At 48.1% G+C, this 20362-nt stretch overlaps 11 protein-coding genes across 11 annotated transcripts; 6 read left to right on the forward strand and 5 right to left on the reverse strand.

Moving 5' to 3' along the window:
- The first annotated feature begins 1363 nt into the window (after positions 1-1363).
- EJ05DRAFT_377005 (uncharacterized protein) lies at positions 1364-1722 on the forward strand. Its single transcript, XM_033741196.1, has 2 exons — positions 1364-1440; positions 1485-1722. The coding sequence occupies exons 1-2, from the start codon at positions 1398-1400 to the stop codon at positions 1607-1609; spliced, it is 168 nt and encodes a 55-aa protein (XP_033600544.1). The 5' UTR covers positions 1364-1397; the 3' UTR covers positions 1610-1722.
- On the forward strand, positions 1370-3074 carry EJ05DRAFT_510924 (uncharacterized protein). Its single transcript, XM_033748212.1, has 5 exons — positions 1370-1440; positions 1485-1513; positions 1573-2201; positions 2261-2452; positions 2504-3074. The coding sequence occupies exons 3-5, from the start codon at positions 1835-1837 to the stop codon at positions 2878-2880; spliced, it is 936 nt and encodes a 311-aa protein (XP_033600545.1). The 5' UTR covers positions 1370-1440; positions 1485-1513; positions 1573-1834; the 3' UTR covers positions 2881-3074.
- A 383-nt stretch (positions 3075-3457) lies between these two features.
- On the reverse strand, positions 3458-5488 carry EJ05DRAFT_500613 (uncharacterized protein; the record flags this gene model as incomplete). Its single annotated transcript, XM_033747017.1, has 2 exons — positions 3458-4156; positions 4214-5488. The coding sequence occupies 2 exons, from the start codon at positions 5486-5488 to the stop codon at positions 3458-3460; spliced, it is 1974 nt and encodes a 657-aa protein (XP_033600546.1).
- Positions 5489-6372: 884 nt separating this feature from the next.
- EJ05DRAFT_476354 (uncharacterized protein) lies at positions 6373-6815 on the reverse strand. Its single transcript, XM_033744012.1, has one exon. It carries the CDS (start codon positions 6807-6809, stop codon positions 6651-6653), a length of 159 nt encoding a protein of 52 aa, XP_033600547.1. The 5' UTR covers positions 6810-6815; the 3' UTR covers positions 6373-6650.
- Positions 6816-7214: 399 nt separating this feature from the next.
- EJ05DRAFT_500615 (uncharacterized protein) lies at positions 7215-8490 on the reverse strand (the record flags this gene model as incomplete). The annotated part of the gene is made up of 5 exons (XM_033747018.1): positions 7215-7785; positions 7839-8263; positions 8313-8336; positions 8399-8415; positions 8478-8490. 5 exons carry the CDS (start codon positions 8488-8490, stop codon positions 7215-7217), a joined length of 1050 nt encoding a protein of 349 aa, XP_033600548.1.
- Positions 8491-8902: 412 nt separating this feature from the next.
- Positions 8903-10496, forward strand: EJ05DRAFT_500616 (uncharacterized protein; the record flags this gene model as incomplete). The annotated part of the gene is made up of 4 exons (XM_033747019.1): positions 8903-9038; positions 9097-9127; positions 9175-9596; positions 9646-10496. The coding sequence occupies 4 exons, from the start codon at positions 8903-8905 to the stop codon at positions 10494-10496; spliced, it is 1440 nt and encodes a 479-aa protein (XP_033600549.1).
- Positions 10497-11057: 561 nt separating this feature from the next.
- EJ05DRAFT_500617 (uncharacterized protein) lies at positions 11058-12347 on the forward strand (the record flags this gene model as incomplete). Its single annotated transcript, XM_033747020.1, has 2 exons — positions 11058-11884; positions 11951-12347. The coding sequence occupies 2 exons, from the start codon at positions 11058-11060 to the stop codon at positions 12345-12347; spliced, it is 1224 nt and encodes a 407-aa protein (XP_033600550.1).
- A 784-nt stretch (positions 12348-13131) lies between these two features.
- On the reverse strand, positions 13132-14328 carry EJ05DRAFT_486157 (uncharacterized protein; the record flags this gene model as incomplete). The annotated part of the gene is made up of 2 exons (XM_033745508.1): positions 13132-14260; positions 14291-14328. 2 exons carry the CDS (start codon positions 14326-14328, stop codon positions 13132-13134), a joined length of 1167 nt encoding a protein of 388 aa, XP_033600551.1.
- Positions 14329-15450: 1122 nt separating this feature from the next.
- EJ05DRAFT_476359 (mitochondrial methylglutaconyl-CoA hydratase-like protein) lies at positions 15451-16570 on the forward strand. The gene is made up of 2 exons (XM_033744013.1): positions 15451-15823; positions 15897-16570. Exons 1-2 carry the CDS (start codon positions 15483-15485, stop codon positions 16465-16467), a joined length of 912 nt encoding a protein of 303 aa, XP_033600552.1. The 5' UTR covers positions 15451-15482; the 3' UTR covers positions 16468-16570.
- On the reverse strand, positions 16403-19022 carry EJ05DRAFT_377085 (uncharacterized protein). The gene is made up of 7 exons (XM_033741198.1): positions 18816-19022; positions 18644-18766; positions 18419-18585; positions 18046-18367; positions 17617-17989; positions 17233-17569; positions 16403-17178 (listed from the first exon to the last, which is right to left on the reverse strand). The coding sequence occupies exons 2-7, from the start codon at positions 18687-18689 to the stop codon at positions 16732-16734; spliced, it is 1692 nt and encodes a 563-aa protein (XP_033600553.1). The 5' UTR covers positions 18690-18766; positions 18816-19022; the 3' UTR covers positions 16403-16731.
- EJ05DRAFT_377084 (uncharacterized protein) lies at positions 19023-20160 on the forward strand. The gene has a single exon (XM_033741197.1). It carries the CDS (start codon positions 19308-19310, stop codon positions 19932-19934), a length of 627 nt encoding a protein of 208 aa, XP_033600554.1. The 5' UTR covers positions 19023-19307; the 3' UTR covers positions 19935-20160.
- Positions 20161-20362: the final 202 nt, after the last annotated feature.

A 20362-nucleotide genomic window follows, 5' to 3' on the forward strand; every position in this document is an offset into this window, starting at 1 on the left:
AAACGGTTTGCGCCTGAGTATCATAATCATGAGGCTTCCAAGAGTCCAGACGATTCAGTTGTCTGTGTCACCCTCTTCCCGTATCTCACAAACTCTTCGCCATCATGTCCGTCAATGCCCCAACAAATGAAGTGAAAAATGGAGTAGAACAACCAAGCAGAGCCATCGTTCCTACATTTGGTGGCGTTCGGTCTCGTAAATATCAATCAGAGTGTGTATATTCCCATACTCAGTGATATAGCAATGTCGTAAATCAGCACCATCCGTACATTTGGTCTGATATGGGCCTATGGAGTCCCAGTCTGAGCAAAGGCCTAGCTAATGTTTTGAAGGCCTGTGTCAAGATAACCAGCAAGCGGTATGCTTAGTAGTGTAGGTCATTAATGGTCCACTCGACAGGGGGCTTATTGAGTCAAGGGTCATTGCCGGTGGCGGCGTGGCGCTTAAGTAGGCCATGAGACATGGAAGATAATTATCTTACAGGACTTTCTCGTATTCGCAAGAGTGAAGGCGAAGGTCTGACGCCACCCAGGACGAGCTCTTTGAGAACGGGCGTTTGTTTCAAGAATATGGTTTCATGTACCGGCTGGTGTTTCGGCATCTACACGTTGCGCACCCTTTGGCACCACTATATGGCTTTCCAGGTTGTGACTAGAGTATTACTTACTTTACTTCATTTAATTGGGAGGATACACGTATATAACCCTAATTCATCTATATCTAATCCCCATTTATCGACAATTCATCGCTTTGTACTCATTTGGCCTCTCCCGGTTGAACAAACAGATATATAGTATACGACGACGAAAACCAAGGGTATAGTTTTTGACCAGATTAACTTCGCATATATGAGGCGACACTATGCTACACACGGAATGGTAGACTGCAGAGAATGAACGAAGTATCTGGCGCGGCTTTATGCGCATGATCGGCACCTGGCGTGAAATTGATAGCACGGCCCGTGTTACTGGATGATCTCGTCATTGTGTGCTTGAACGAGGTCAGCCTCTGACTCGACTTGGAAACAAACTTTCGTTACACCCAGCTACTTCTCCTACGTGTTCAGGTGTCTGTTTATCCCGGTGCGCTAGATGACCGGTAAAATTCTACACATTGCACGCTGAGGTATCCGCGAAACATGCTAAGGAGCTCATGAAAGCAGTGACGTGACACCCCTAGATATGCAGAAACATTATGATGTTCAGGGCCCAGGGGGGCAAAATTCACTCAAGTCATGGGGCAGCACGGGTCTTAAAATGGTCAATAACGACCCACTTTTATAGGGTCTAACGCGCGTCAAGCAAAGCTTTGGCTCCGCATAGAGACATCTCAAACTGCTCTGGACTTTGAGCACACAGTGCATAATATGCCTCATCACCCGTATCCAGTTCGCCTTTATGAGAATGACTCCAAAGGCGATAAGGCGTAGTTCTGGGAGCCGTAAGACCATGCAACTTCACCGACAGCTTGGTAACAGAATATAGCTACATGGAAGCAAGAACGTTTTAGGCCCGTGAGCTCACAGCCTCCGACTATGTGGATAGCTCCACCAGACCCTGATAGTAATTGTAGCGCTGTACCAATAATTACGGGAACTAAGCAATACTAATATATGCTTAATGAGAGTTCCCGGCTCTACGGAAGCTTAGCTCTTTAACAAGCTATATACATGCTTGAACTGAACTTCCAGGGAACTGCAGCAACTCGTTGGTGACATTATTCTCATTTCTATACACCAGGCCGTATTACATTGTGGTTTCTACTTCAACGTCTCTTTGCCGCTCTTTTCATCTATATTGTTCTTCGAGGACCACGTCAAGCTCCGTCAGACGTCATGGGGGTAATCCACGACCCCCCTGACCATAAACATAACAACAGCCACATTCTCTCCGCCAATCTTGCCCTTCACAGTAGTATCTCTCCGTTGATCCCCTACTCAGGCCTCATTCTCACCGTCGCTCTCGTTATCATCTTTATATTCAGATACATTTTTGAACTCTTTCTTCTTACTAGGATATATGGCAAAACATACCTCAGTCTTAATGAGGTCAACAGACGCGGCTTCATAAACCATCACATCGCTGGAATTGCGAAGATTACCATGCTCGTAACTGGTGCATATCCTCTTTTCCTCGTGTTCTTCGAAGGCGCGACGCTACATCATAAATTTGGGCATTCGAATACGGTAACCTTAGGAGATAGTAAGTAATAACTCTAGTCTCCTTAGAATATAATCGACTCTTCTGTTGACATGCGATAGTTTTCATTGTGCTCAACCATCTCTTCTGCGCCATGTATATCTTTGAGCTTTTCTTCCGAGCTAAACTATCTCCTGTGGCCATCATGCATCATATAGGCGCCATCGTCATTGCGCAGTCCGCGATTGCAGTTACCGTTGCGACGGAGCATGCCCAGGATGGAGTGTTGGACTTCCTACTTTGCATCATTTGGGGTACGCCACAACTGCTGCTTATTCGATTAGTCGCTGACACCCGGGTTCTAGGTATATTTGATGTCATCGCAGAGTTCTGGCCACATGTTGCTATCATCCTGTATCGCTGCCACCCTACGAAGCACGAGTTCCTGGCTAAAGTATTCGCATCGGCTTGTATAACAACATTTGCCGGGACCGTAATCGAGACTGTGGTTGTGATGTGGTTATTTGGGTCACTGTGGTATAGATGGACGTTGGTGTTCAAAATCGTCACTCCGATTTTGCATTGTGTTTTTAGCGCCGCGCAGCTTTGGGGTGCATGGAACTTCCGGAGCATGTGGTTGAGACAAAGGCGCTTTATTGAGGAGGAACGGGTCAAGGAGAGTGGCATGGATCTTAGGGAAGAGGGGCGTATGGTTGCGGAGAATACGCGTTCAGGAGTATGAGGCGCCTAGTCTGAGAACGAATACATATTGGAGAAAAGACTTGACAAAGAACAGGGGATGCCAAGAACAATTTGACATAGCGCTGCAGGCGAGGGACTCGTGCACTACATCTTCTGTCTGATATCGCCATCACCAAAACCTCCCATATCTTAGGGAGTGCTTTGGGAACGAGAACTATGCAGTGATCTACAAGCACTAGTGCGAGTAGATTTGAGACTGCTGATGCTTTTCAATTGTCAGTTTTCAACGCAGAAGTATGACGCGGTATCAGTAGCTGCTTTTGAAGTAAGATACTGCTATCCGTTCCACCGAGATATCCTTGAAGCGCTAAAGTCGACTTTCATCATCTCATACCAATCTGTCATCTGTTCGACTGAGACAGCCCTAGATCAACTACAAGACGATATGTTGGAATTGCAGATTGTCTACCCTTCTTCAATCATGTTGACGTTGCCTCAGCTGACTCGACTACATGTATATGACCCGAGCTTATACCTAACATTCGATAGTCTTGTTCCCTCACTGCATATTGATCTCGGTCAAGGGATGCTAATACCACCACAGAATACTCAACATATCAAACAAACGAAATGAAATGCCAATCCAGCCCTGGCAAGTCCCAAACTTCACCATCCATCAATCCATGGACATAGCACGCGCCAATAAACTTCCATGCACCCCCATGCGCTCTTAAGACAACTGGAATCCGCATACCCTTGAGTACACAAATGTGATCCCCAGCCCGGGCGCGGAATGGAACCCATCCAATGCGCCTGGCACTCGAGACAAAAAAATCTCTGGCATCTCTGACCTTGCTCTCAGCAAGCTCGAAAGGAGCTGCACCTCGAGTCAGGATGCAGTAGCCCATGTACCACAAAATAATCTCGTTGGTATGTTGGAGCCCGGTCATAAACAGCTTCTTCAGAAGAAACCAGTAGCCAAAGCTGACGCCCAGACTGTTGTCCGCTGGCTTACAGGGGTCGTCAGGATCAAATGTAGAGTCACGGTTGTATACAAGCGTGCGCCAGAACGACTCGAATGAGCTATCGTCCATTATAGACGCAAGCGGATCTAAGAACGGGTCCGCGAGGCGTCGTAAAGCGGATAGCCACTCCACCATAGCGAGTTCGTATGGCACTATTTGCTGAAATGCTTCTCTAAGATCTATATTCTTGTCCTGTCCGCTTGTATCGAGCGCTTCAGGCCCTGGCATATGAGGCCTTCTGGGACCAATTTTCCCGATAGTATCAAAAAAGGCGCCTTTGATATCGATCCGCTATTTTTGCTGTGAGTAGATTTCCCCTTGATCGCTGTAGGAAAGCATCTGTCTTACCTCCGGGACAGGACCTTCAAAAAGATGCCCTCTGTCTCTTAGACTCAACACGATTTCATCGCTTACTTCTGGCACAGGAACATCTCTGTACCCAGTCAAGTATTTTGTATTATAGAAGCCACTCATCAACAAACCTGAAGAATGAGCGGATATGAGATCAGGGATCCATGAAGGTATTCCCAGCTCCTCGTTTTTAGGATTAGCATTGAATGTTAGCCAGTCGATAGGCCATCTGTGCGGCAAAAAAGCCTTCGGGATGCCTATGAACTCATTTCCCCTGGAGTCCCGCCGATAATTAGGAAACCCAAGCAGCGTCATCTTCCCAACCAAGGAGGCAATACCCGCAAAGGTTTTATGGTAGTCAACAAACTCAGGTTCCAATCCAGTTGAAATCCCTGATAGAGCAAAGAATCGATCTCGAGGATCAGTGGCCTTCATTCCGGGATAACGCGAGAGGACATCGTAAATCGGCATGATCCCCTGATTTTCGGTTTGTAGATACCCACTGGCAATACACCTTGACAATAACGCGGACTCCTTGGGCCTATTCATAGCGTTATTGAAGCACATGTAAAGGTTTTTGTGAGTCCCAATCATGATTGAACACCAAAGGACAACTCGCGCTTCTGCATCTAAGGACCCCCTCCAGATAATGGATCTTGAGCTGACCAGCAGTTCTTGGACGACCCAGATTCGAGTAAACCACTCATGTGTCAGAATACCGAACAGTGCCTCCCAAGGAAGGCTTTTATATGGGTCCTCCTCACCAAGAGATTTGAGGTCAAGATCCGGCATATTATAACTGTCATGGAAGCTGTATTTCACCCCATCGCATTTGAGATATAGCCTCTGTGCTAGTTTGAGGGCGATAGAATCTCGTGAGTTCCCAGCACCTAGCCATATGATGACACGAGATGCAGTCTTAAAAATTTGCCACATCATACGGACTTGTGTTGTCTTCTCTGTATCATCACTTTGGTTGATACATATCGCATCGGCCCAGAGGAGTGTACCTGAACCACGTTTTTTCTTTTCCAACAGCGCTTCATGTAGATTCTTTCCAATGAGGAGCTCACATCCATTACACTTGATGGCTGTTACGTTGGATGGATCTCCCCATACGTAGGACAGAGCATCGAATTCAACGTCGTGGAGGCCATACTCACGGAGAGTTAGTTCGAGGTTCTGTTCGCGGGGCCGTAATTTCACTCTCAGTAGTCGTATACGTCCATCGGATAATCGTGACTGATGCTTGAACGGTGTTACTCTTGACATTTAGTCTGATATCGAAGTTGAGAGGTCCAAACATATGAGTGCCTACTCCGACTCGCCCATGAAGATGGGATAATGGGATGGCCACAAACACACACTGTGAGCGTGGATCCTTTTGCTGCTCCAGGCCAGGGTCTCCGGGCACGTGTCCGAAATGGTGGACTTCGGCTTGGAGGGAGTATTATTGGTCAATTTATAACTCGAGACAGCAAAGAGGTGGAGGAGTTTTCTGCGCTTAGTTGACTCTTGGCCGCAACGGCAACACAACGAACCTTGATACGATGCTATGAGACTTGATGTATCACCAAGTACAGCTTTTGATATCGCCAGTGACAGTTTTCAGATGGTTGACAGACCAAGTTTTGCACTTGCTAGCGAGGTCCTCTCGCAGACTTGATTAGCATGCAGGTGCGTTGTTACTGCAGGTGCATGCATGCATGCATGCAAGTCTTGCTTGGCAGTCGAGTTTACTCGTGTTTCTAGACATACTCTTGTGGCTCGTCGACTAGTTCGACTACCTACAGCGTATGATAGCCCCAAAAGAGAGTCACGGGAAGATTAGGGCTCGGTGAATCGAGCTCTCAGAAGCTTCAGCCTTTCGAAGGGCTTTTTACGTGAGAGCGGGTCCGAGTAGAACCTACCTTTTTGTCATGTGCCCAGTATAATCGGCTTGAAGGACAAGGCCAGTGTATGTCAGTCCTTTCTCAGGGTCGCGCATATGATCGTAGACAGAGTTTGGTACATATCAAAAGCTGTGACGGATTATCCAAGATGACACAGATTGACTTCAGGAGACAGAGAATCACACATCAGCAATAGCAAGGTCTAGATAGACGAATCTCGCACTATGAACAATCTGAAGACGGGGAGACCTCGTTGTTGGGTATCAACTGTTCATTATCTGCTACAACGTTCGCCAATCAAGCAGCCCTGTCCGCTATCCACTTCAAACTCGATCTCAGTACCTAATTCGAGATCTTCGAGCTGACCTTCTTCCTACACAAATTATCAGCACTACTTGGAATTTGATCATAGTCCCGAAGCAAACATACCCAGTCGCCTTCTCGTAAGCCTCGCGGCCACCATCGGTGATCTTCTCCTGCATGTTGCGGTCGACGTTGTAGCCAGATTTCTTGGAGCCAAACGCAAATGCTGAAGGATCTGGTCAGTGTATGCGCGTGCTATGAGTAAACGCAGGAGACTTGCCCTTGTCGACGTAGTCGTCCTTCTGGCCGGCCTGCCCGGTGCCAGCTTGCGGGTTATTGGTGCTGCTTGAGCCGCTCTTGTTCGTGAATGATGCGAGGCCTTTCTTGAGGAAATCCATGATGATGATGATGATGATGATGATGATGATGATGATGATGCTTCGGATGGATGTGATTATGTGATATATCTGTAGACTTTGTTGTTGTAAATATCGAGTAGTGGTCGGGGTGCAAGAGACTTAAGTACGAGGTTGGGTGAAGGGCTGAGATGACCTCATGTGGGGAACAAAGTTCTGGACAGGGTCTGGGGCGCTTGCACAGCCCGCACTTCACGATCTAGTCCCAGCGCGGCCCGCCGAGATCAGCGATGTGGCGGTGCAATAGTTCATCGTACTGTAGAAAGGAATCAAGGATCGTGCTACTTGGGACTTGAGACGAGCACAGCCACGGAATGAACAAAATGTCTTCTAAGCTGTGAGAACAGCCCTCGTCCAGTCAACGAAGCAGTTTGTTTTCAATCAGAATTACCCCAGCCGCCAGCTCCGGAGATCCTCTCGTATATCTATCTCCTCCACCTCATGAGTCGGCCGCTGTCTCCTCCTTTCAACCTCCGCTTTCATGTGACTAGCCTGCTGCTCCAAACTCGCTCGTCCTGTTGGACCTGTATCACCACCTTTTCGATGTCCATCTCGGCTCCCAGGCTTCCGCACAGGACTTCGTCCAAATCCGGTAGATCCGTTACGCCCATGGCCTAGCTTTTCGTTCTCACTACTCTCCCCGCCATCCTTCCAATTGACAGCACGTAAACGTGGCGACTTGGTGTAAGATGTGTGTTTGTCTCCCCAGCCGTCGCCGCCGGAAAAAATGTCCTCAATCGCGTCGTCAGCTTTGAGTTCGCCTGGTTGAGCGGCCCAGTACGCGGCAAGCGTGCGTCGGTACATGTCCTGTAACTCGCCAGTTTCCTTCGACTTCAATGAGATAGATGGTGCTGTGCCAATGAGTGTGGAGGAGTTGTCGTCAACTGGTGTATTGTCGGCATCTGCGGAGATGATGCCTGCAATACCGCCGAAAACAGGTGCGGTCTTCAGCGGAGGCCTATGGCACGATTAACTGTTTGAAAAAAGACATGAGTAAGCAGAATGACATACGCGACGTAATTTCGGTCACCCTCTGTCTGCCGCATGTATATCCCTATCTTCACTGTGCTATTGATCTTACTATCTTGCATCAAATAACGCCTTACGACGCCCTCCTCAGCGTCAACTTCTTGCTCGCTGGGCTCGATGTACTCGGCCAGATTTAATCTGACATTTCCCAATGTTATACGCTCACCACGTCCAGTTCCGCCATACTCTTGCACAATCTCGAAGTTTATATACAATTCTTGCAGCATACTGTTCTTGTCTATTGTGATTCGCACTGGGAGTCTTTTGTGGTAATCGTAAATGACTTTATGGTCCTTGATGGGACATTTTTCCGTTCGGCCGCGGTGTTCCGCCGCATTGGAGTGAGGTAGATGCCATTTGACGAAGGATATGCCGTTGACAAGAGGGACATTATTCAGATCAATAATCTTTCATTCGTTTTAGCGACGTATACGCGAGCAAGATGCAACCCCATACCTTCATATGCAGCTCGAACTTCGGCTGTTGAGGCGCATCTTGGTCAGCATGTTTCCGACACGGTTCTGAAGTATTTGAGAGCTTACTCGGCGCGTCTTTGGTACTACCAAGCCCGTCAGCGAGTGCGTGGCCAGGACATGCGCGCGTCGCAAAGACATTCCTCACCGAAAGCTTGCATGGTGAAGAGACGTTGCAGGAAGATGTAGAGAAAGGGCTGATAAAGGTTCCGATCCCGCGGGCGTCAGGTCAAGTCGCACGGAAATAAGCCGGGATGTTGCAGAAGCGTCGTGTATGAATATCGTCGTTGAGCTGCAGGGCTGACAAGAATATATTAGGTGGTGTGATCTTGTCGTTGATTTGGGACAGAAGTCAAGGATGGTCAAGAATGAGACGACGTCACTGGCCGACCTGGCGACTCGGCTGATGCGGACCTGGCGCCTATCAATCAAACCTACCTGGGGATTCAATAAACATCCGCGCTAGTCTGATTCCAGACGCGCTTAGACGCGTTGACGCGAGGCCTATTAGACGAAATCAACTTTTTCTTCATTCGCAGCGCACGTGTGTTAGGGTGTCGATCTTACAACAGCATGCCATTCACTCCAGATGAAATCGCTGACTGTGTGCTCGAAGCATTTGGAAAGCTTCCAAACAAAGCAAAACCGCGTCCGACTGAAAATGGACGGCGAGAATGGGTACCTTTAGCAGGCATTGTAGCAACCAGAAGTACTTGTCATTCTGATTCCTTTGAGATGTAAAATGCTGACCTCGCATCTTTCATCAGAGGGTAAAGTGCTCGGATGCCTGTCGCTGGCGTGAGTAATTTAAATATACATATTTCTTAATATTGATTCGCGACAAGCACTGGCATGAAATGCCTTCCTCATGTTCACATGCCCAAATGTCAGGGTAAGATTTTACACGATTGTCATGCCGAAGTCCTGGCAATCCGTGCCTTCAACCATCTCCTCCTTCAGTCTGTCTCAGCTTTGATAGATGAGCTGAACCGCAATGGTACTATCAGAGGCAACTCGGTTCTCCTTGCATGTAGGACGGAGAACACAGTGAACTCTCTGCACCCACAGCCTTTCGCTATCCAGGATGATATTGAGCTTCACATGTATTGCTCAGAAGCCCCTTGTGGTGACGCCAGCATGGAACTTACCATGGACTCTCAACATGATGCTACTCCATGGGCGGCACCAGAATCAAGTGAAGAACCGCCTCTAGCTCTCAATGGTCGAGGTCATTTTTCGCAACTCGGTGTCGTCAGAAGAAAGCCTGGTATGTGCGTTCGTAAATATTGGGGATTGTGCATACTCATGCACCCTAGGTCGCGCTGATGCACCGCCAACACACTCTAAATCTTGCACAGACAAGCTCGCTATGAAGCAATGCACTTCGCTCCTCTCAGCGCAGACTTTCATTTTTATCAGTCCACGAAACGCATATCTCAAGTCTATAGTTCTTCCCGTTTCACAAATCAACAACAAGAGTATGACACGTGCGTTTTCAGCTTCTGGTCGAATGGCGCCAATACTTACTCCCCTCGATCACTTCAAACCCAGCGGCTTCAGCTTTCGACCTTTCACCATCATGCCGACGAAAAGAGAGTTTCAACATTCCCGTCGTGTAGCCCCAGCAGACGAAAAGCTGGTACCATCCAATTTATGCGCTGTACGGGCTGGGAAGCTGGATGAATTGATCGTTAACGGCTCTATTCAAGGCTTTAAAAAGGGCGACATCCGCAGCGTTAGTAGGTTGAGCAGACACAAGATGAAATGTGCTGCGATCGAAGCCGCATTCTGGTATGTAGGCGATGATGACAGCCGGCCGCGGTGCCCAGACCTGTTTCTGACCAAAGACTCATGGAAGACTTACCGCAAATTCAAGAAGGACGATGCATTCAAGCTGAGAAGGAAACTGAAGGATCAGGTCAAGGACAAAGCCCTGAAGGGCTGGATAGTCAATGACGGAGATGATGATTGGCCCCAAGAAGAAGAAGAAGAAGAAGAGGCTAATCCCGATAATGGAGACGACGAAAAGTATGAAGATGACTACGACCATGAAGACGACAGACGCAATGCGGCATTCGATACAGAGTTTGCTGGTGATTCTGATGACTTGGTTTTCATGAAAAAATCAGTTCCCACAAAGGTGGAAGATGTTGAAGGCTTTCTATGAAACTCAACCGCGGCGTTATCATTGTCTCGTCGAAAATGTGCAATATTCCTTTGCCCAACGTGATACTGTCGAACACCAAAAGTTCTATGCTCATGGTGGACCCGGTCACACCTTGGTAGCCGCGTCTTATGCCCTCACAGATACAGGCAACCCAATCAGGTGTTTCGACACGATACCCGTGACCAGTACGTTAGACCTTGTGCGGAATGATCAACGGTATGTTTCCCTTCTTAAAAAAAACCTTCCTATCCACAGACTTAGCTTTCTACCTAAATCTCAGTAAGGTGTATCATATCTAGACGCAAACTAATGACAGTATCCATCTAGAATCACAATTTACAGCCAGCTTCTAATGCTAGGACTGTAATAGGGACATTCGTAGGTTCGTCAGTGAGTTTTCGGAACAAGAGAGAGGTGTTGGCTGAGTGCCAAGATTAGTGAGTGGTACGAACTGCGACCTCCAACCCAGGCCAGGCAGCAACAATGATAGCACCATCCATTAATCCCCAAGAAACTTCGCTCGCATCATAAAACACACTACACAACGCCTTTACATTCAACATGTCTGCGCGTGAGTCCATACGTGGAGAAATACGGCGCATGACGGCCGGTAAAAGCGGACCAAAGAAATGGCGGGCGGCTGCAAGGGTTTTAGTCGACAGGACAATGTCAACACAGTTCTGTATGGTGATAACGGTCAGTGGGCTTACGATTGGAGCCATTGTATGCATTGTACCTATCGCCGCCATCGGCTGCTTTTATGTGGCGCAGGAGAAATACAAAGAGCGCCACCGGAGCGCAAGGCAACAGAAGAAATCCAAAGAAGAGAACCGGGTTGTTATGATGCCGCCTCCAAGGTTTGCTGACCTAGAGGTGACGAGACGGAGGAAGATCAGCTTCGAAGCACAATGTGGTTCTGAAGAATCAAATGTGACGCCGGAAACGTCTTTGCAATATAAATCTCAACCTTCGAACCGAATGGCAGCGAAATCAAACTCGCAGATTGTGAACCCCTACAAACCGTTGAAGTTTCCACAGGACTCACCATTCTTCACCATTCTACCTTTAGACATCCGAATCATGGTATACGAGCTCGTCTGCGGTGGCCATCATCTAACTATAGTGCCATGCTACACCGGACCATATCGTCACGTTGGCGAACAGCGATACATCCAGATGAACACGTACGATTGCTACCCTATGTGTCCCGAACGACACAAGTACGAGACTGCCTATCGCTGGGTTGTTCCAATCGAGAGTGTCGAGGACTATAATCATGTGATGAGCCTGCCGTCGTTGGTGAATGGTTGGAGATCGAATGTATCCTTGTGGGTAATTCTAGACTCCAGAATGCCATGCTTGCCTGTACAGGGTCTTACTAGTGTCTTGTATGTCTGTCGTCAAATGTTAGTATGATGATCTTGGCGTCAAATGCGTTGCTGACTTTGTCGCAGGTATCGCGAAGCTGTAAACGTTCTGTACGGCGCTAACAATTTCAACTTCAATATCACCAAAGATAAGCTACTACCGTTGTCCAAGTTCATGCTTCCGCAAAGAATCGATCACATCCATAGAGTCACTGTACATGCGACTCTTGTGGACATAGCAAACGGCGGTGGTGCGTGGGACGTCCTGCGAAACCTGAAAGGCTTGACGTATTTGTGCATTATTATTTCTGGGCCCATGCCACAGGTTGTCGATGACGATCTATTCTATATCAAAAGGGTTGATCGACCTAGCAATTTGCGAGAGTTTGAGGTATTGATACCGTGGAAATTGAATGAAGAGTTGGATGCAGTCGTTAGGGGTGGAGATTGGTCGTGTCGAATAAGGAGGTACGCTATAAGCTAGCACACAATGACATGAGGCTCGTCCAACTGCAGACATTTTATTGTGTGGTGTGACAGTTGGGTAGCCATGACATGACGTTAGACGGCACAGATGGCATGATGGTTATTGAAATCATGAAAAACTCTATTACTTCGCACGTCTTCCTGCTTCATATCGCATGGGGAGATGTCAGCATAGATTGGGAAGATATTAAATTCATGGGATCACATACCACCTAGAATTATTCAGAACGTGATGACCGCGATATGTGTAAACACTGGAGAGAATTTTTGTTGGGGCAGAAATAGAGTAGAGCCTGCAAGCTACAAAGTAAACATTGAATGTAGGCATGCTTCTTTACATCTGCCTAGAGCTCACTAGGTATTTCTGTTACTCATCTACAAGGGAAATACTATATACATCAAAATTGGCAAAACGTATCAACGTGCTAGTTTACTTGCTCAACTTTATATTGCAGTGTTACACCTCAGTGGTAGAGGTTATGGATCTTTACTTGTTTCAAAGAAGCCTGTATAAACCTGTCAACTTGATTATGCATGCGGGTGTTAAGCTCAATAGATACTCCCTCTTCAATTTTTCTACGAGCATAGATGTTACATGTAGAAACACACTCATGAACACAGCTTTGATATAAGATTTCCTTGGTTGCGTTTGTAGATAAAGAAATATAGATGCGGATTATACATCAGATCCTATATACGTACGAAGAGTCTTTATTACAGTATAAAGGGGGGGAATTAGATGTAATATAAAGTCTCATAGAGATGAGCTACGAATCAGAAAATTATTCCAATCCCGCAGTCCTCTTTGCTGCATTTTCTTCACGAAGAGCACGGGAAGAGTGCAGACTCCAATGGTCGAAACCGCTACATGCCCAGCTAGCGAGACTTTGCTCATGAGTTTGCAGACATGTTTTACACCAGTGCTCATGCGCATGAATGTCTTCTCTGTCTTGACACTCTTGAGTCCGCATATATCGAGCGTGAGGCTTTACAACTCCAAGCATAGCCAAGCCGATTGAATCTGCTTCAGACGCTTCGTAAACTATCTGACTCCATCCGGCATCTGAGTCAGTCGGTTCCCGAAACTTCGTGTCAGACCAGTCGACGTAGACAGTCTGATACGTGACAGTCTTCGCCGAGGAGCTGCTCAATTTTGGCCGTACAAGCATATCCACGCAATTGACCTCTTGATGGCATACTCCGCAGGCCTGTGTCTGTTCAAATACGCTGGTGGCACCATCCATAATCTGCTGATAGTGCTCGATAGAGACGTGGTGCTGTATGTCGCTAATCTTGAAGCCGCCAATATATTCCATTAAGAGTCCAGGGGCTTGAAATGCTAAATTAACACTGTCGCTATATTCTGTGGGAACTTGGCCCCAGAGACACGAGTTCCGTACGGTGACCAGAGCATGTATGCGTGGAATGATCTCCCCCTGGTGCTTCTGCATCAGCTTGTACGCATTCGTCTCCGTATTGTATCGCTCATGACGACACCACCACTGAACACGGGCGTCGTCTGCACCAGGAATCGTAGATCTCGGATCGTCAGAGTGTTCAAAATACTTGCCATCATCGTCATCTTTCAGGTCATACCAGGAGTACCAGTCGGTGAGCTTATGGTCAACAAGATGCTTGGCTTGGCCGCTGAGGACGAACTCCTGGTATGCTTGTTCATCAGCACCGTTCACCCAAGGCTCCAGGGCGACGCAGTATCTGCGTTGAAAAGTGAACCTCCGGTCGAAGACTTTGAGGACGTAGTGTGCTTCGTAGTTGGTCCGCGGTAGAGTGAGCCGTACAACCATAGTGCAAGCATGACTGCATTCGAGGTGCTTTACGATTTTGCATTCGACTGACTTGGATGTGCCTTGTATTCTGAGGGTGATGCACGATCCAATGGTGTAAGGTGTCCTAGATGAAGTCAGTAAAGGATACTCATACCCGCCTTCAAAGGTGTACTCCTTGATGTTAGTCGCCATCGTTGTGACGCGTGCTTTGATAGCTCGGATAACGAGATCCAGGTGTATACGACTCTACTGATAGAAGAACCTGTATATCTGTGGTCTGTGTAGAACGCGAGGTGTAAGTATCTCGGGAAGATGTAAATGATGATTCTTGAAGATGCTCTCAAGGGAGGTTATTATATTAACGCGTTGGACACTATCGTTAGGGGTACCAGAGAAAAGATTACCACGTAACACTGAGTTAGTATTTAATGCACTCTACGAGTCGACAAACGTAAATTTGAGATACTTCGACAACATTTCCGTGTCCGGACTGGGATGGAACAGTTAGGTGTTTTTCTGCCGGCCCTCGTCGCATGAAGGCCTTGTTCAGCGTGAACGAGAAATTATGCCACAATCTGTGCAACACCAACAGCTGATTGAAGATATGTTTGTTGATGAAATATTAACGCACCATGTTATGCATACACCTGGTGTTGGGTACTTCCTGCTGTCCACGAGGCTTTGAATAGGACCTGGGTTTGTGAAGCGAACTGGAGACAGTCAACCAATTCTGACCTCAACCTAAAAGTCTCCTGTGCACTTCTCATGCAAGGTCTTCCACTAGACAAGTTTTGTGTCTTGGGCAATTTAAACAACTGTGTAGGTTCGGAGCTACACTTTGCAAGCAGTATAATAGAGTCTGCTCATTGCTTCTCACTCGTTTATACAAAAGGCCCCGAATCACTGTCCTTAATAACTCGCAGGAAACCGACAACTATATCTCACAAACCAGTAATACTCCCCTTTAAGAACGTCGTTGCTTCGTGCTTACCGCAGCGATCACCAAAGGACTTTAATGATCGATCGCATACCCTGCCAGCACATTTTGGGAATAATTACCAGATACAGGCATCCGATCGGATTTGAATTTCCAAAGAATAGTAAGAGTACTAAAAAGTCTGAAACATATCATGTTCATATGATTAAAAGCAATCTTCGAATAAATACTAAATCTATTTTTAGCGAGGCAAAAAGCTAAGAGCTACCTATCTAGGTAATAGTGCTAGATTTACTATCTTAGTAGGTAGGTAATAGTAGTTAGACTGACTAAGCTGTGTAATCCATATAATGGAACGATGCAATATGCACCTACATCATTGTTCTCGTGTACCACCAGATTGATGAATATGCCTTCAGCGCGCCGCCTCCCACGCCTCTGTGTCCCCCGAGTCCAACCCTTGAACCTCCGCGTACGCTTTTACTCTACGCCATCTACACCCTCAGTCCTTAAAATCACCAGCGTCCCCGCACCCCATTGTGGCAGCATACGCATCATATCGCTCAACCGACCCGAAGCACGCAATGCCATATCACGCCAATTGCTCGCCGAGCTCGAAACACAGATCAAGAGCATCGCAGGCGAGGGTGCAGACGGACCAACACGTGCGCTGATCCTGAGCTCCGAAAGCGACGCGAGTTTCTGCGCAGGCGCAGATCTGAAGGAGAGGAAGGCAATGAGCCAGAACGAGTACGCCTCTCTCTCCGACATATCAGCTGTCTAACATGATGCGCTCGTACTGGGGCTAATGGAGGCTATTCAGAACGTCAGCATTCCTGAAACAACTCCGCTCCACCTTCGCCCTCCTCGCCTCCCTCCCTATCCCCACCCTCTCGAGTGTATCCTCCCTCGCTCTTGGCGGCGGCCTCGAGCTTGCCCTCTGCACCCACCTCCGCGTCTTCTCTTCCCGCGCTATTGTGTCTCTGCCTGAAACGCGCCTTGCGATTTTACCCGGCGCTGGGGGCACATACCGCTTGCCAGCCATAATCGGCGCTCAGCGCGCGCGCGACTTGATTCTCACAGGCCGAAGAGTCAGCGCGGCAGAAGCGTATTTCTTGGGTCTGTGTGATCGACTGGTGGAGGTCACGGACGAGGAGGCGCGCGTGAGCGGGAAGGGGAGGGAAAGGGTGCTAGAGGAGAGCGTTAAGGTAGCAAGAGAGATATGTGAGGGAGGACCAGTGGCGATACGGGCGGCGGTGAAGGCTATGGAGGGGTGGGAGAGGGGTGAGAACAGCGAGAATGAGGCATATGATATGGTGGTGGGGACAGAAGATCGGAATGAAGCATTACGGGCGTTCGGGGAGAAGAGAAAGCCTTCATTCAAGGGACGATGAAGCGATCAGGGCGAAACTCGATGGTTAGCGGACACGTGTACAATTGTGGAGATATGTCGAAATGGGACATGATGAGGGCATTTGTGCATGGCGTACGCGGGGGAGTTTAGACAGGCAAATACAATGGTGGATATTGTGGTAGGTAAGTGAGGTTTTTTAAGACGGGCGCTAATTAGCCATCTGTCTGTGTCTATCTTTTTGATATACAGCGGATGTCAATCTAAGCCACCAACACTACATACCTCTTCTCTCATACCTTTTCTCTTACCTCCTCGGCATGCCCCTTCCACGCCCACGGCCCCGTCCACCCATACCGAGTGCTCTCTGCGCCGCGCCAGGAGGAAGCTGTTGCTGTGGAGCCTGCGGCTGCGCCGACTCTTGATTCCTAATCGTCTCGTCCACGCTCAAAATCAAGCACGCAGCTTCGATAGCCGCTTGGATCGCATTGATCTTGACAAGGGCGGGCTCCCAAACGAACTTCTCCAGATTGTTAGCGATGCCTTCGTTCACAAAATCTACACCGGCCCATATGTTGCCGTTGCGGTGGTCTACACGTAGTCGGTTGAGGATGTCCGTGGCATCAAAACCGGCGTTGTCGCAAAGCTGACGGGGGATGACTTCGAGAGCCTTTGCGAATGCTTTGATGATTGTTTGTTGCTTGTGCGCGATGTTTTTGTCGGCGTATGAGTGGAGGTAGGCAGAGACTTCCATCTGCGGAGGATCAGATCAGAAATGGAAAGGATAACCCGCTCTGAACAAACTTACCTCACAAGCACCTCCACCTGCAACGATGGTCTGGTTCTTGATTGCCCGCTTAACTATCATGATAGCATCATGAAGACTGCGCTCCACTTCTGCAATGAACTGCTCGGCACCTCCACGGAGGACAAGGGTACAAGTCTTTGATTGCGGGCAGCCCTCAAAGAAGTTGAAACGCTCACCACCAATCTGGCGCTCGTCAAACCGTTCACATGTACCGAGATGCTCGGCCTGAATGTCTGTGCACGTTGACTGAACCTTTGCCCCAGTAGCCTGGCATACGCGCTCAAGATCGTCAGAGGCGACCCGACCAGCGCAGAATATGTCTCTGTCGGCGAAATATCTGTGCCACGTCAGTTATGATTACATGAACAGTAATCATCAACTTACTGTGTCGCCAAATCACCAATCGGAAGCTTGCTGAGTACTACCTTTGCACCAGTCTTGAACAAAGCCTCCATCTTGTTGAATATGATCTGCCACTCAGCATCGACAATGGCCTGGTATTCTGAAACCTGCTCCACCCTAACCTCTGCATTGTCTTTCTCACTCTTCAGCTCCAATTCCACATTTAAGCAAACAATCTTTGGATTCTTAAAAGACTTGGGCTGTTGCTCGAAACCGGCGTATGAGAAAGTCTTCTTGAATGCGACACCGTTGACGAACAGAGAGTCTTGCAAAGCACCTCCGGTAATCTTCTTGATACCAATGAGCTTCTCGTTCAGGTCATCCTGGTCCAGAGAAAGCACGGCATCGACAACCACTGCACAGTTATATTCATTAGTCTGACGTTTTAGACATGCGACATGCAAAACGTACTTGTGGTAAAGAAGTCAGAATTGCGGTGGATCAACTTGCTGCTCATCGCCGTGGCGGCAAGCTTTCTTAATGTCTCTCTCTGATTTCCCTCAGATGTGTTGACGGCTATCTCCATGATCTTGTTGACGGCTAGCGAAGACGCTCTCTTCAAACCCTTGATGATTGTCTGACTGCTGACACCGGCTTCTACCAATTCTTTGATCTCCTTCAGCACCTCACCAGCAAGTACTACTACAGAAGTCGTGCCGTCCCCAACCTCTGCGTCTTGTGATCGAGCGATGTCTGTGAGGATACGGGCAGCGGGGTGGACGATGTCGAGGAGCTAGATTCTATATCTTAGCAAGTGAAAAGTCTGATTCTTTCACTATCATACCCTCATCACAGTTGCGCCATCATTCGTTATAGTTTGCCTTCCATTCTCGTCGACTAATAGCAGATCTCCGCCATAGGGCCCCAGCGTTGACTTGATCGTCTGCTGCACCGCAAGACAAGCATTGATGTTTGTAATTACCTGACCCTTTCCTTGCGACTGATCGGTCCCTTATAGAGGTCAGTCTGCAGGTAGATTAAGCAAGGTTGAGAGCTCCCGTGTGCCTACCCTCTTTCAGGACAATGATTGTCGGCGTCTGTCCGCCGAAAGACATGATGTGCGTCTGGGGTGATTACAGACCAGCGTCCAACAAGTAGTACGAATCGAAATAAGACGGCCTAGTCGTAGTATCTGTGAGAGTTGTGAGTTGTTGGATATTATGCGCTGCCTACGCTCCCACCTTGTACGCGTTCGCGAATATTTTCGAGCTTCAAGACCGCCGCTAGGGCCAAAGTGCACAGACCACACCCCATGTCTTATATATCTCTTATGGGTAATGGAGACCGGCCGACGACAAGACATCTGCTGACTCTGGATAGTGGCCAGTCCGCCGCAAAGACATACGCTTGGGTGTGGTCGGTCTATCTCTTATCTGCATATAATCTACGCGGCCTGGTTATATCCAGAATCGTTCGTTGCCTGCATTGAAACAGCGACATATAGAGTCACATGTCTCTACCTTCAGGGATAGACGGCATGATCAAATCTAAATGAAATTGGAACGCTCTACCTTGTTTGTGAGAGGGTATAAGACGTTGAAGTGCGCTCTCACATCCGCCGTGCAAGTAGCTGGATTAAGGAGAGATCTGGCTTCATACACACAAGAGCTTGGATGACACCGCGGGGCACCTTCTCTTGATCGTACAGATAGCAACGGACAGATCTACCTGTTATGGCTTCCAGTAGAATGAGTCTCAATCGTTTGACCAAGAAGCCGAGACATCCTTCGTCTACTTGCGCCAGCACCGAACTGCAGGATATTGGCGGTCTCCTGAGAAAGAGTCCGTCACTCCTCCGGAACCCGACACCTGATGCTCAGTCGATCAACTCACAAACCACATGTCCTCTTCTCAGTCTGCCAATAGAAATTCGACGCGAGATATACCGCTACGTTCTTCCTCGACCGAAGCCAAATATGGGTTTCCGCTTCATGCACGATGGCGGCGACCAGTCTGTGACCTCTGAATGGGGCGCCAAGAGGAATGGTCGCACGAGCTCGCGACACCGGCTTGCCATTCTCACCATATCCCGTCAGATATACATCGAAGCGCTATCGATCCTATATTCAGAGAACCTATTCCACTTTGTCACATTCTCCTACACTCCTGTCCTGGAATTACTGCGCAGATTGTCACCTGACGCACGGAGTAGGATGCGTCAGATCCGGCTTACTCTTGTACCACCAGGCCAAGCAGAAGCATGCGAGAAAGAAGGGGAACATGATACATTCTGCACTGTTATACATGATGCATGTCCAGGCCTGGTGGATCTGATGGTAGATCCCTCTCGATACATGTAAAACGGCCAGAGCAATACCTCACATATGGATAAATATTCTTACTCAGACAGGTTCATTGATGCCTCTGTCGCAGCTTTAGACCACTTGGTATTACCACTATGCATGTTGCTATCCAAGTGTACGTCCATAAAATTATATGGTACACTAGTGATGACTTTGATCCAAATCGTATGTACTATAGCATCATATATACTCAGTTGCAAACACGAGCGCTCGGACTCTGGCTAAGCTCAGAGATGATATAAAAGCCCTAGAACGCTAAGTGTGTCAACCGCCCTAGCTTATCAAGGCTGGAAACTTTCAGTCAAAGAAGTATGTCGCTCTTTGTGATACGCTTCAAGTATAATGAATGACGCCAGATCCGTGGTTATCCCTACGGAGATCATATACATAGCAACCGAGACTCATCAGCAAAGAGCCGCACTCAC

Source organism: Pseudovirgaria hyperparasitica, assembly GCF_010093815.1.
Source record: "Pseudovirgaria hyperparasitica strain CBS 121739 unplaced genomic scaffold EJ05scaffold_8, whole genome shotgun sequence".
NCBI classification, from domain to species: Eukaryota; Fungi; Ascomycota; class Dothideomycetes; order Acrospermales; family Acrospermaceae; genus Pseudovirgaria; species Pseudovirgaria hyperparasitica.